This window comes from Antrostomus carolinensis, unplaced genomic scaffold (genome assembly GCF_000700745.2).
Source record: "Antrostomus carolinensis isolate BGI_N321 unplaced genomic scaffold, ASM70074v2 scaffold7965, whole genome shotgun sequence".
NCBI classification, from domain to species: Eukaryota; Metazoa; Chordata; class Aves; order Caprimulgiformes; family Caprimulgidae; genus Antrostomus; species Antrostomus carolinensis.
In genome coordinates this window covers 43,205-56,854 of record NW_010315837.1, presented here as the reverse complement: position 1 = coordinate 56,854, position 13,650 = coordinate 43,205, and the positions used below count along the sequence as shown (strand labels likewise).

General features: G+C 39.2%; 1 protein-coding gene across 1 annotated transcript in view; it reads left to right on the top strand.

The window, feature by feature from the left end:
• The first annotated feature begins 1,308 nt into the window (after positions 1-1,308).
• Positions 1,309-13,650, top strand: part of DYRK4 (dual specificity tyrosine phosphorylation regulated kinase 4) — a 21,808-nt gene continuing 9,466 nt past the window's right edge. Inside the window, exons 1-8 of the mRNA XM_010168082.1 lie at positions 1,309-1,332; positions 5,160-5,243; positions 6,568-6,717; positions 8,752-8,887; positions 10,083-10,246; positions 11,178-11,314; positions 12,258-12,398; positions 13,063-13,201. Coding sequence (XP_010166384.1) covers positions 1,309-1,332; positions 5,160-5,243; positions 6,568-6,717; positions 8,752-8,887; positions 10,083-10,246; positions 11,178-11,314; positions 12,258-12,398; positions 13,063-13,201 — 975 coding nt within the window. The remainder of the gene's footprint in view (positions 1,333-5,159; positions 5,244-6,567; positions 6,718-8,751; positions 8,888-10,082; positions 10,247-11,177; positions 11,315-12,257; positions 12,399-13,062; positions 13,202-13,650) is intronic.

Here is a 13,650-nt window from a genome sequence, read left to right as displayed (position 1 = left end):
CCTTGGTGAAAATTGCTCAGAAATGCTTGATATACCTGTGGGATACAAGAGTTGGAGTGTAACTAGCTGTAAGTTCTCGCACCTGCCTGTTTGTCTGTATATGTTTGTGTGAGCGATTTAACTTCAATACACTTGATGCATATTTGTGCTGCTTCACTTGTGTTCCAATACATGGCATCTCCATGCATTCCCAGGCCTGAACCTGCCCTGGCTTGGGAGAATGGAAAAGTAGGAGTGATAGAAATGGAAGTGGTGTGCCTTTTAGGATGGTGCATCTCAGCAATTATATTAGGTAAGAGCATTTTTTTAGACCGCTGTGAATGCAAAAGAATAGCTGTTTGTTCTTTGACCGCACTGGGAAAAGTGGTGCTTATTCCAGGAGCATCAGTAAAAGTGGCAGCCTTCTAGAATAGCTCCTGTGGGTGAGCGTGTATTTCTTTGAAAACCCTGGTTTCTGCATGAAAGTAGAACTATTCTGGGTTGTCAACAGATTTAAGACCAGCAGGGAACATGCCATTCCTTGGCTGTACAAAGGAGGAGAGCACATTATATTTTCGGTTTCAGATATTCCCCTAAGATGGTGGGGGGATAGGGACGCCTCCATCAGTGCTTGGTTGTACATGCATAACACTCAAAAGGGGAAAAGGAAAGACAGAATGGCAGCTAAGCTGTGTCTCACTGTCCACACAAAAATGAAAGCCTCATTATCTCACAGGGCAGAGCAGCTCTGCACTGATGCCAACAAGAACCACAGACCAAGGTGCCACAGTTTGGTCTTCAGTAAATGAAACATTATGTCCAATGAGAAATCAATCCTGGAGGTACTATTTTCATTTTCCAGGCTGGAGGCCTTGGTGAATAGATTTTACTCATTGTATAGCAAGGTCGTTGTGACAAATTTTGAAAAAATACAAGTTCAAGTGTTTTTTGGTTTCGCAAGCACATGAGCTCAGTGAGAAAGAACAGACTGAGACGGCAAGGAGAACAGCCAATCCTGTTATATTTGTCTTTCTTATTACTGACTTGCCATGATAAATATGGAAAATTATATTTGGCTAGAAGGAGGCTGAGAAAGGGAACAGATGGCCACCAAAAGAATACTAGAGCAGCTAATAGTCACTGGCATATTTCCGGGATAGAAATTTAAATCTGAAGCCAAGCAGAAGGGTTATCCATTTTTTTCTGATCAGGGTACTGTGTTTGAAACTGATCTTGCTATGCTCTGACTAGATGAAGGTGGGCTTCCTGAAATGCATTCACCGAATGGAATAAACAACCTCTATCCTGCAGTTAACGACTCTTGCAGTTATGCTGACAGAAATAGCTGACAAGGTGGGGAAAATGTTTATGTTCCTACTGTATTTTGTGTGAGAGTGCATTTGCTGTGGCTTTTTAATACATTGCATGATTTAACACCTAAATTGCATTCTCTCTCTCTATTCTGCAGGCATTAATCAGTTTTGATAGGGGACAGAGAAGAAAGTGCCCATTTAAATGAAAAGACAATGGAGTCTACATTGTGTATATTTGTGTATTTTATCATTTATAAAATTCTAATGCATTTCTAACTTTCATGGTCAACTGGGAACTGAGAAAAATAAGCTGAAATTTTGGGAATTATGAAAATTTCTGATTTTGCAGAATGCTCTATGTTCAGCACCTAAAACTCCTTATGACTGTAGACTGGGTAGTGAATGAGGACACTGTTTTGTTTTTTGAGTGATAATTGGAATTAGCAGGGCAATGACCAGTAATACATAATTTGAAGGGCTGGAATATCATGAAGTGATAGTTTGGAATTGAAGTGTAATATTGGAGCTGTTAGGACAGGCCAAGTGATATAGATGTAGGACAGCCAGGAGTGAAATGGAGTGGAATAGTTACAGTTGCTGCAGTTTTTCTTTAGAGTGCATCTTCCAGAATTCATCCAGTCACAACAGCTCGTCTGTAGATCCCATACTAGATGTATAGGATTTTGCTAGAGCACCAGTTGATGGGACATCTGGACCAAGATCATCAAATAAGTCATTGTTGTGGACTAACTGATCAATCCACCTACTCTCCATTCAGCCACTGACAGGAATGTTGTAGGCAAAGATCTGGTATTCCACTGGTGAAAGATTATTCTATTTACCTATTTGAGGGAATGTTATAAGGGTTGATCAGTGATTGATTTTAAAGTGTATAAATAATAAATTGCCCAAAGAGTGACAAAGAACTATAAACCCTTAGTAAGCAGGTTTTGAGAAAGAGAGACAAGGAGAATCACAAATTTACATGATGAGAAAAGGCACAGCCACAGGCTGATAGACTGATTTTGCTTTTGCACTGTAAAAGGAGAAATGTCCATCTCAAAATCTTGCCAGTGTTTCCCTGGTGAATGGAAATTAGATGGATTCTGAATTCTGGCAGCACATTTTGGTGCTCACTCACCTGCTTCCTTAGCTCTTGCTGAGTTTTGAAGACATTTTGTGAATTGTTCATGCTCTGTTAGTAAATACAATGTATTTTGGCCTATATATTTAGTAATATAGACATCATTGCATAGCCTATTAAAAGTATTACTAAGAAATAAAATGCCATGAAGTCCACTGTTTCTTTGGTTTTCAGTGATATGTTTCTCTCTAAAATCATGGTTTTATATTGACTTGTAGTTAGAAAAGCATAAAGTGATTAAGAAACTGTCTCTAAAAGGAGTGTAATGTTTTCATTAGCTCCAGAAGCTGAAAAATAAAGTTAGCTGGGAGTAAATTATAGATGAAGTGTGGGGAAAAGTGTAACATGCACTAAAATTAATAGTCTTATTAAGACCTGGGTTGATATATCTAGTAGAGTTATAAATGTGGATCCCAGACTCATCTTCATAACAGAAGTGAATCTCCCTTGAAATGCAGGGTACCTAGTTTGCATGTGAAGTGTTTGTCTGTAAAAATATTCTGGTACTGGGTTTTCCATAGGTCATCTGTTTGCATTCACACTGGAGGACAGTGACCACAAGGACATTGGGTGCACTGGACAAAGTATATCATGCTCTAGGACATTCATATGTAGGATGCAATAATCCAATGGTTCACTTCTGGGGGCATTTGTTGTGGTGGTTCTGGGGATATTTTGGATTTACAGCACATACTCCCTTACCCCGGGCAGCTGATCTCTAGTTCCAAAGATGGGAATAAGTATGTCCTTCAAAAACATATCTTAGTACCTTTCCGAATATTCTCCTCTGCTCCACAGATATCCATGACCTTCCCTTTCAAACTTTACCAAGTTAGCATAATAAGGTTAAACCCAGAGCTGTTCTTCCCAGCTTGTTCTGAATGTGAAGTTTACCCATTAAGCTTGCAGAAGGACTTATTAATTTGTGAGTGTTTTTTCAAAAGAAAGAGAAAATACCTGCCATGGACACTAACAGTAGTTGTCCAAAGAGCAGTTTCTAGCTGGTCTGCCCAGCTTTCGTGGTATCTTCATGGTTAATGGTGAGACAGTTGAACCTGCGTGTCAGAGGACAGCATTTCCTTTGTGTGATCAGGTAGATTTGTACATAAGAGTTTTCTCTCCATGTTTAGTTTGGAAGTGCTTTCTAGAGGTCTCTAATCTAATCTCATCTCCAAGGTTGTAGCTCCCACAGCATCTCTGAGCACCTATCCCATACTTACAGAGCAGAATGTCTCAGAGCCTTTCAGCTTGATCTGCACCTTTGTAGCAACACTGATGTGCCCTGGATATATCAAGGTGACTGTATGTGCATGGGTCAGTTTGTACACAAGCATCCATCACCCACTAAAGCTCCTGCATATATGCAGTGCACTGGCACAGATGCAGCAGTCTGATCTGTGTTATCCCTTCTTTCAGGCTCAGACAGAGGCCCTTTCAACTCAACTAGGCTGTATCACAGCAGATGTTTCGTGGCACTAGCCAGTACAAAACACGCTAATCCTCCTCCTCCAGTATGCAGTCAAATTTTCACATGGACTACCTGAAGTCCATGACAAAGCCTTTAAAACATGATCCCCTGGCACTGACAATGGCACTGGATAGGCTAAAAGTCATTTTACAGAGCACTGACTTTGTCATCAGCAGGTGCTCTGTGCATTTAAGACTGTGTGACAGGTCGAGGCCGTGGAAGCCCTGGCTGCAAAACAGGTAAAGAAGAATACCATGCTGCTTTATTTAAGTATTTTTAATCTGCAGCTCACATCTGTAAAATAATTTTGGCTGCAAAATTGTTATTTTGAAACTCTAAATTAAAGTTCCCCACTCATGCCTCCAAGTTCTTCTGCTTCTAGAGAAAATACTGCAGTTCTACCACTTCAAAACTTCTATAGTGGAACTGCTGTGTCTACCTGAATGAAGATTATTTTTTTGACCATGAATGGAATGACATTCGGAGTCCAGGGACAAGGCAGCACATTTGACTAAGCCCAATGGGGGTTCACTCCAGCCTGTAGAACAGAGCTCCAAGCTGATGTAGCCACAGGGCTTTCAGTAGCTAAATTATTGTGAAGATTTCTGGAATTCACTAGTCTGTTATTGGACAGAAGTGTGCAGTGCTACTTATCAAGTTCATCTTTATAAAAAAACTGCTGAAAGCACTAGTAGAATCTTAAAAATTATGAGCTGCTTAGCACTTTCCTTATGTTCCTCTTTTTTTATTTGTTGCTAATATTATCTGTCTATTGGAACCAATGGATTGTTTTCTACATCTCAGTAAATTTATACATTGATTTGCATTTTCATAAAATCTGTACCACAAGCTGAATCAGTTTAACGCTGCTATTAACAATGGATGTTCTCAAAATCTACCTTGTGAGGCAGTTTAAAGCTGTACTTCCAGGCAGACTCACTGTCTGCTTTCGAGCACATATTTAGGGATGGCAAAGGCTCCCCCTACCCCTCCGCTGACCACATGGGCATATCAAGCATGCTGAGAGGCATGATAGGCAAAGCAAGCTGTCTCTGCACTTGCCCACAAACCAGCTGTTCGACTGAGAGAGGAATTGCTAGAGCATAGAGCGTTTTCAGCAGCTTTTGTGGTCCCCTCTCATGCTCTGTGTTGGCACAGGTACTGCCACAAAGGAAAGAAACACAGAAACCATACCGAGATTTCAGGATTTTTTTCCCAGAATCATTTTTATTAAAGCATCATTTCATGTTTGCAGTCTTCCCATGTGGATGCATTTTCTCAATCTCAACTGACTGTTCAAGAGAGAGATCATCTGGAATCTACCAGAGTCTTCCATCAGGTATGTGACTCTTCAGCTGACTTTAAAAATATCTGAATGCTTGTTTTCTAAGAGCCCCCCTATAATAAAAGAATCTGAGCAGGGGGAAGTCCTTTATCCCCTGCACTCTTCCATTTTTCCCTTTAGCTGTATGACTGTCCCAAGTGCCTGCAAGTGTTTTGGTTATAATAGCTGTTCTGTAGCATTTGAGGCATTTCTTCTTCTTAGCCACTTTTGTTCCTTGAAACTTTCATGAAAAGTCCACTGGAATCTGAGTTTTATGGTTTTAAAGACTTTTCCACAGTATTGGAAAATAAAACTTATTAATTCAGGTTGGTTGGACTGAGAGCTTTGTTTCTTTGCTTTTGGAAAAAATATCAGCCCTCTCTTTTGTTGTCAAAAGCTTGACAAATATGTTTCTATCTTTCCCCCAATGACAAAGATTTTATAGGCTTATATGGGTTGTAACCTTAACTTTCTGGACCTTGTTCTGCATTTGATAGCACATAGTTGATCTATTTCAGATCTATTTCAAATAATCTTTTAATTATTTGCCAAAGAAATAGTCTTTGCTGATAAGAGTATGATTTCTCTCACTTTAGACATCCAAGCATATTAGAGGTCCTAACATTTACAAAACCACATCCTTAGATGACTGACTTTAAAGAAGTAGTATAGAAATCTTTTGTAATTATCAAATGGGAGAAGTCTAAAGGAAGGACTAATAATCCTGGAGTTTTCAAATGAACATAAGCATTTATTTTTCAATAAAGTTTGTGCAGAGCTTGCCTTTTCCTCACTAATGAGGGATGCAACAAAGGGTCCTGGTCAAAGTGAACTCCAAGGGAAATGAGGAGGAAAGAAATATTAATAAAGCAGTGCAGGGAAGACCCTCCCACTGCTCCACCCTGGTGTTTGGCAGCAGTCTAGTCCCAATTTCTCTTCTGGCATTGGGAATATCTAATGATGTTGCCTGCCATTTACTCTTCATGCCTGTTTATTACCCTACGCATGCTTTATTTTCCCCACTCAGAGGAGTCCTATTGCTTGGAACGCCTGTTCAGTTTCCAAGCCCAACCACCTTTTCCAGCTGAAGCAGTCACTGCTCTGGTGCTGGGTGGAAATACTTTTGTGGGGAAACTTTTGTGTCCTAAAACGTGTCAGGCTGCCCAGTTGCCTGGACAACCTTCTCCTGTCCATCAGTACAACTAGGAGCTACAGGAGAGGATCTGCTCTCTTTCCTTTCACCATTAGGTGTCAGGAGTGAACCATACACATTTTCCAAGTTTTTAAATCTTTGTTTTTCGAAGGTGTTATGTAATATTTACTTATGCTTTCTATTTAGAAAGTCAGTCGCAGTGTTCTTTCCCTCCCACATCTGGAAGGTCAAGCAAAGCATGGTTTGGTTGCAGACACTGCAAACCCTCCCCCCCTTGAAAGCAGCCTGCCTCAGATAACAAATAAGAGCTTGCAGAATGTCCTCCCCTCTCTTCAGGTGAGTTAATAAAGCTCTATGACATCTTGTGTTTGAGTGGTTAATCAGCTTCTCTCTAGTACTGCTAAGAGAGAGTCAGTGTCACAAGTGTGTTTGTGTGTGGGAAGAGAGAAATAATTTAGTGTCAGCATTTGCATCAGTTTCTGTTTTCAGCCATAGTTAAAGCCGGGCGGGGAGAGAAGGAAGAACTATCAACAGTCAAATAGACACATTACTTACCAGTATGGTTGTGTATATCTCCAGATATTTTAGTGGACACCCAACATTGTGTGAGGTTTTTGAAAACATCTTCTCTTTTGGCGTTACTTCTTTCTCATTTTTTCACAATTACTACGTTCATCCCCTGTCTGTACTCTTCTTTCTTTGCTGCTTCTCTCCCCAACAAATCAGGGACCTGCACTACTCACCACCACTACTCTGATCACTCCTTTTTTCACCTTTCTTCTGCTTCAATGGAGTCTCTTTATTGAGAGACTTGACACACTCCATAGGGGTTCAATATGGAGTCTTTTCAGATCTCTTGCACTGACAGTCCCCACACAATGCATTTTGTTTGGGAAGTCAAGAATCTTCTCAAATACTTTTGACTTTGAAATTGGCAGCTTGCTACTACTACAAATTATTCAATTTGGTTGGGGGGGGAGTGTATAATTGGGCAAAGCTACAAGAAGCAAAATATTGTGAATGATGAGGGGGAATGGGTTAGTCTCAAAAATACTTTAGAGACTCCCCTAGACTCAGGGACTTGAGAGGCCTGAAGGCAAAACTTACCAATGAAAAGCACTGAGTACCTTGGTCTTTTTCCAGTCTTTGGTCACTAGGTCTCAAATTCTGGTAGGCAGTGGGTTCTCATTTCCCTTAGCCCTCCTTTTTTTGCTGGTGATGTACTTATAGAAACTGTTCTTACTGACTTTCACATTCCTTGCTAGCTTTAATTCTAACTGAGCTTTGGCTTTCCTAATCATACCTGCATGTTCAGGTAGTGTCTCTTGCAGGTATCCCAGACAACCCATCTCTGCTTCCACCTTTTTTGTGCTCCTTACTGTGTTTGTGCCTGGTCAGAGTTCCCTGTTCATAGAAGCCATCGCCCTCTCTGTACTTCAGGCAGGTATTGATCTATTGCATGCATTGGTCCATCTGAGTCTTTTCCCCTCAATGAAAGGATTGAGGAGAACATGACCTTACACCTTACACCCTAATCAGAGAGCACACTGTTTTCTGTTTCCTTATCTGGCTCCCTTTTGTCTACAACCCTCCATTGTCTTTTCAAGGCTTGATTCTGTAGCCTATCCTTTGTTTTTTTCACATTCTGGAAGCCCTGAGAATCTACATGTGCTGGCATCTTGATGACCCACTGATATAGGTGACAGATGTATGTCCTTCTGCAATTTCTTCCTCCTGTGCTTCTGCACCCACACAGGCCCATTCATTCCCCATTCATACAAGTCTTGATATTTCTGTTATATACGTGTAAGAGTGCAGACCCAAGCTGGTGTCCCTGCAGTCCTGTGGGCTGCACAAGCAATCTCAAGGATTCAAGCACAACTTACCAGTGCATGTGCCAACATAGAAATCCAAGATGGATAATGCCTATTACAGGAAAGATACCAGTATCTTTCCTTCCCTCTGTACTAGGAAGAACATACTCAGATCCTACCCTAGCTCATGCAAGTTACTGCAACTTGATGAAACCATGGCATTTTGTAGCATTTATACAAAGTGAGAGAGCCCATGTATTGAATGAACCTTGAAGATGAACTTGCTTCTTTTATTTAGAGATTTATCTTTCCATGGTCCAATAACCTCTAGTGCTATTGGCAGAATTTGTTCTTTGGGTAAGTAGGGTGTTCTAGTCCCCAAGCATGCTTGTTCTGCCTCAGAACAAAATTAACATAGAGATCACTCAACAAATCCAAAATAAATATGTATTTTTTCTATATTTATATAATTGCAGATCAGCTGAATGTTCTGAAAACAAAATTTACTACTTGTTTTTCTTTTTTTTTTTTTTTTTTTTTTTTTTTGGCTTGACAGGAAAACAGAACTCGGGGCAATTTTTCCCAATTTAACCTTCCAGACAGTCTTCCTGAAAGTGATACCAGAGCCCAGACAAAACCATCAGAACTGGAAAGCACCAGCATCAGTGTCAAACTGCCTATGACAGCTTCAGGTAGAATACAACAGATCATGCTAAAATGACTGGAGTAACAAGCTGCCCGCAATGATAAGGAGTATATGCAGTCAGGAAGATGCTCAGTGACCAGAGGTCCCATGCTAAATGGTCACTGAAATATGTAACAAACAACTTGGAGAACAAGAATATGGATGGGCTCAGTGATTTCTAAAAATCCTACTTGGGGATGTAGGCAATAGCAGAACAAATAAACAATTTTAAATATGTAAATGAGAGAAGTATGTATTATAAAAAAGAATGTTTATTTGTTGAAGACTTGTGACAGGTCATGTAGGTGACAGCAATATTCTATTACAGTGATGAAACACTTCTCCCACTTGGTTGCAACCCTCTCACATTTTATCTATGTGGGCTAAATTGCATTTTGGGAGTTCTCAGATCTAGAAACTTTCCATCAGAGTTACTCTATTTTTAGAAGGAGTCTATGGGAAAAAAAAAAAAATAGTGGCCTTTTGCTTTGAAATTCTTTAGCATCCCTGCATTAATGGATGGAGATCTGCCACTGTTTAACAAATTACCCACGTGCATGCCTAGAGAACACGTTGATTTGTAATGCTACCATCTCATTATTTATCTAGATTTAAATTATTTAAGTGGAGGTGCTAAGGTAGCTGAAATGCTTCTGTGCAGGAGGAATCAGAATTAGGAGAACTGCAGATTTGGGTCCCACTTAATTCCTAATCTCATGCATCTGAACTTGTCATTTTCTATCATCAGAAAGACAAATACTTTAGTTAACTAAAGCTTACTGACATTTTATAAATATGACAATCAAACCAATAAAAACGTACTGTTTTTTTTATGTAAGTTGTGAAGCTTGCTGAAGCAGATAGACAATAGATGAGATGTTTAAAAACATCTAGGTACTTAACTTTGCTCAGAATCAAATCATTTTTACCTGAACTCTCTTAAAAATCTTGGTGATAGATAACAAATGCTTTGTGGAACATAATACTGTCAGAAAAATAAAAATAAACATAAATTTGTGCAAAATGTCAACATTGTAGAATCATAGAAATATTATTGGGAAGGGACCTCTAACAGTCATCTACTCAGCCTCCTGCTCAAGTGGCATGCTCTACTGTAAAATATTCCATTGTAAAAGCAATTTGCCATGAGGTTTCTGACATTGTATTGATGTTTGGTTTTATATTCTTGTTTTCTGATTTAGAAGCCTTGAAAAATTTTAGAAACCAGTTAACAGTCTATGAGCAAAAAGAAATTTTCAGTTATACAGAGCTATGGTTTCTTGGGCTGGAAGCTAAAAAGATTGAAGGTTTGCCTGAAACCCAGAATAATAATTGTTACGATGATGAGCATGGTTCCTATTTAAAGGTAAGTGAAAAAATTATGGTATTCATTTTCAGCTCAGTAAGTTTGTAGTGACTGTCTGCCAAATCTAAAGTGATATATATGAGATAAATGTTTTTTCTAGAAGATAAATATTCACATAGTGAAAACATCAGTACTGATCACTTTAAAGCTCAGAAGAGAATCCTAAAGAGAGACCTGCTTTGCATCTGTCCTGGTTTTGCTGAGGTAGAATCATAGAATCAATTCTCCGTCAGAAAAGCTGCATTTTAAGAAGACTGCAGCATGCAATTTGGTGAGAACAAAGTTGATAAGACCCTTTGTTTTAGTTTGTGGCCAGACCTGGCATGCAGATTTCCTGATCCAGGAAATGATCCAGGTCTTTAGCAGTTTAGATTTAGCCAGGTGCTAAGGCTAGGAGCAGCAAAAGCCAGGGCAGCTTACCCAAGCTGGCCAACAGAAGTATTCCGTACTATAAATGTCACACTCAGTGTAAATTGGAAAGTTTGCTGGGAATGACCCTCTTCCTCAACAGCTGTCACCCATGGAGGGTCTTGCCTGTCTCTCTGCTCCCAAGGCTTACTCTCCCATTTGTTGTGATTGTCGTGCTTTCGTCAGCTGAGCATAACTTTGTGTATTTTATATTAGTACTAATATTAATATTAATTCTTCTTACTATTTCATTAAATCTGTTTTAATTTCAACCCATGGGTCTCCTTTACTTTTCCCAGTTCCCATTCTCAGGTAGGGAGGGGTCATTGGGTGATAGAACAACTGCCTAAACCAAGACAACATCTCATTCAAGATTGAGATGAGTCTACCCTTGTTTAACGTAGGCTTTAGTTGCTACCAGTGCAGCATCTTTCATAGTCAGTAAACTCACACACCCATCAACTACTTTAAAGCCTGATCTTTGTTGTACTATCTGGATTGAAATATTTGTTTTCTTTTGAAGGTTTTACATGACCACATTGCATATCGATATGAAGTGTTGGAGGTGATTGGGAAAGGGTCATTTGGCCAGGTGGCTAAATGCTTGGATCATAAAACCAATGAATTAGTGGCGTTGAAAATAATAAGGAATAAGAAAAGGTGAGACAACAGTTGACTTTAAACCAGTACAATCAGCTTTTTGTTATGTAGGCAGTGACAATCTGGGATAATGTGAACAAAGCAAAATCAAGCCCCCTGTACATCAGGCTTTCATTAAACACAGTGAGAACAGAGTGAAGAAAGGTGATATCAGGGACACAGAATTGGCCTGGACCCAGGGGACACAGTCTATGAAAGCAGGCACAGTTTTTCCAGACTTACAAGGAGGTTTCTGTATCTGTGACACAGTTAATGCACAGCCCAGGAAACCAGCCCTGCATGACTGAGAGCTCAGAGCCTACATTCGCTCTCCCACCCCCAGGCCTTCAAAACCACAGGGACATGCTGGGGGGCTCCAGTCGCTTATTTTAACATGAAAAATTCTACACTATAGTCCTAAGCAACCTCTTCTTGTTACATGACTGGTTACAAGTTTTTAGTTGAATTCAACTTGAACTAGAGGGTCATTGGCAGATGAGAATGATGAGAATGATGAGAATGAGAATGTTGACTACATCACCAGAATTTTAGCTGTTCAGTTTTCCTGCTCAGTTAACACTAAATGTAAAGATGCTCTTCAAAACTGACTGTCTCACTGTGGTTGGTGTGAAATATGTCCCTGCTTGAGTGAACAGAAGCATTCCTATGACTTTGAAAGTAGCAGGGTTTTACTCTGGGTGCTCATTTGAGGCTGTTTTATTTTTATTTTTTATTTTTTTTTTTAAACAAGTCAAAATAAATACTCTTAAATACTATACAAGGCCAGTATATGTAGACTACACAACCATAATGAATCAAAGTTACAGTAGTTAACAGGGGTGAATCGTGACATTTTAATCATTATCCCACATGTTGAGTTTACAATAAGATTGTGATGTTTGTAGTATTTGTCTTGTGATAAACTTAGACTGAGTTAATGGTAACATATCATGTGATATTTCAGATTTCACAGCCAGGCTTTGGTGGAAGTGAAGATCCTTGATGCTCTTCTGAAGAAGGACAAGGATGATACTCACAATATCATCCACATGAAAGAATACTTCTACTTTCGCAATCACTTCTGTATTTCCTTTGAATTGCTGGGGTAAAGTATATTTTCCTGTGGTGGAGTCACCATCCCTGGAGGTATTTAAAAGATGTGTAGATGTGGTGCTTAGGGACATGGTTTAGTGGTGGACTTGGCAGTGTTCAGTTTACAGTTGGACTCGATGATCTTAAAGGTCTTTTCGAACCAAAACAATTCCACAATTCTATGATGGTGACTGGAGGGATATAAAAACCTAACAAGACCTGAATTTGTAGGGCTATTTATCTAGAAAGATTTACTGCTGATTATAGACTCTTTAGATGAAAAGTATTTACACAAGGTGCCAAAGCAAAGACATGTGAGAGTGAAAGGAGACTGAAGAAAATTTATTACTCAGCTCCTGAATGATGGTTGCTCTTGGTGAAAATCAGCACATCTGCATAACATAGCACTGTTTATAAAGCAAGCAAGTCCTCTGGCATTATGTCTTAGTTAGATCTGGAGAATCAGGGAGATGTTTGTGCATATTACATGCAGAACAGCATTCTCAAGGAGAAAAATAGCTCAGTCATTTTCTTCTGCATGAGTCTTCCCTCATGTAGGAAGACAGGCTAAATACTTTTTTAATGCACTGTAAACTAATCATGCCTTTAAGAATAAATTCCCTAATCTCTTTTCTGCTTTCTGTCTTCTTTTTCTTCCACCCCCACAACTCCTGCAGAATAAATTTGTATGAGTTGATCAAAAAGAACAACTTCCAAGGTTTCAGTTTGTCTTTAATTCGACACTTCACTCAGTGTGTGCTGAGATGTTTACAGGTGCTCTACCAGGAAAGAATAATTCACTGTGATCTGAAGCCTGTAAGTACAGTCATTGCATAACCTGTTGTTCTGTACAGAATCCATTTGCTTCATCATATTTTTTATTGATCAAGAGGAACTTTCATTCTTAAAAGCCAGTAGGGTATTTGTACAGAAGCTATAATTTATTTTAGGCTGTATTAGTACAGTTGAGTTCCTTCCATTGATTCAGTTCATTCACTGCAGTATTATATGTGGTTTTCTGGTTCCCAAAATATATGCAGATATCAATCAAATTCAAGTAATGAGTTTTTGCTTAGAGAAAGAAAAAAGTACTTGTGACATTAAGTATTTCAATATGAGGAACATTATAATACAAGGAGATAGTCACAAGGCAACCTGTTTCAGGTTATCCTGTTAAGTCTATTTCATTTTATATGCATAACTGTAAAATTAAGTAGCCTAATGAATAACAAATTCTATAGTACAGTATTTAGGGTGATAACCTG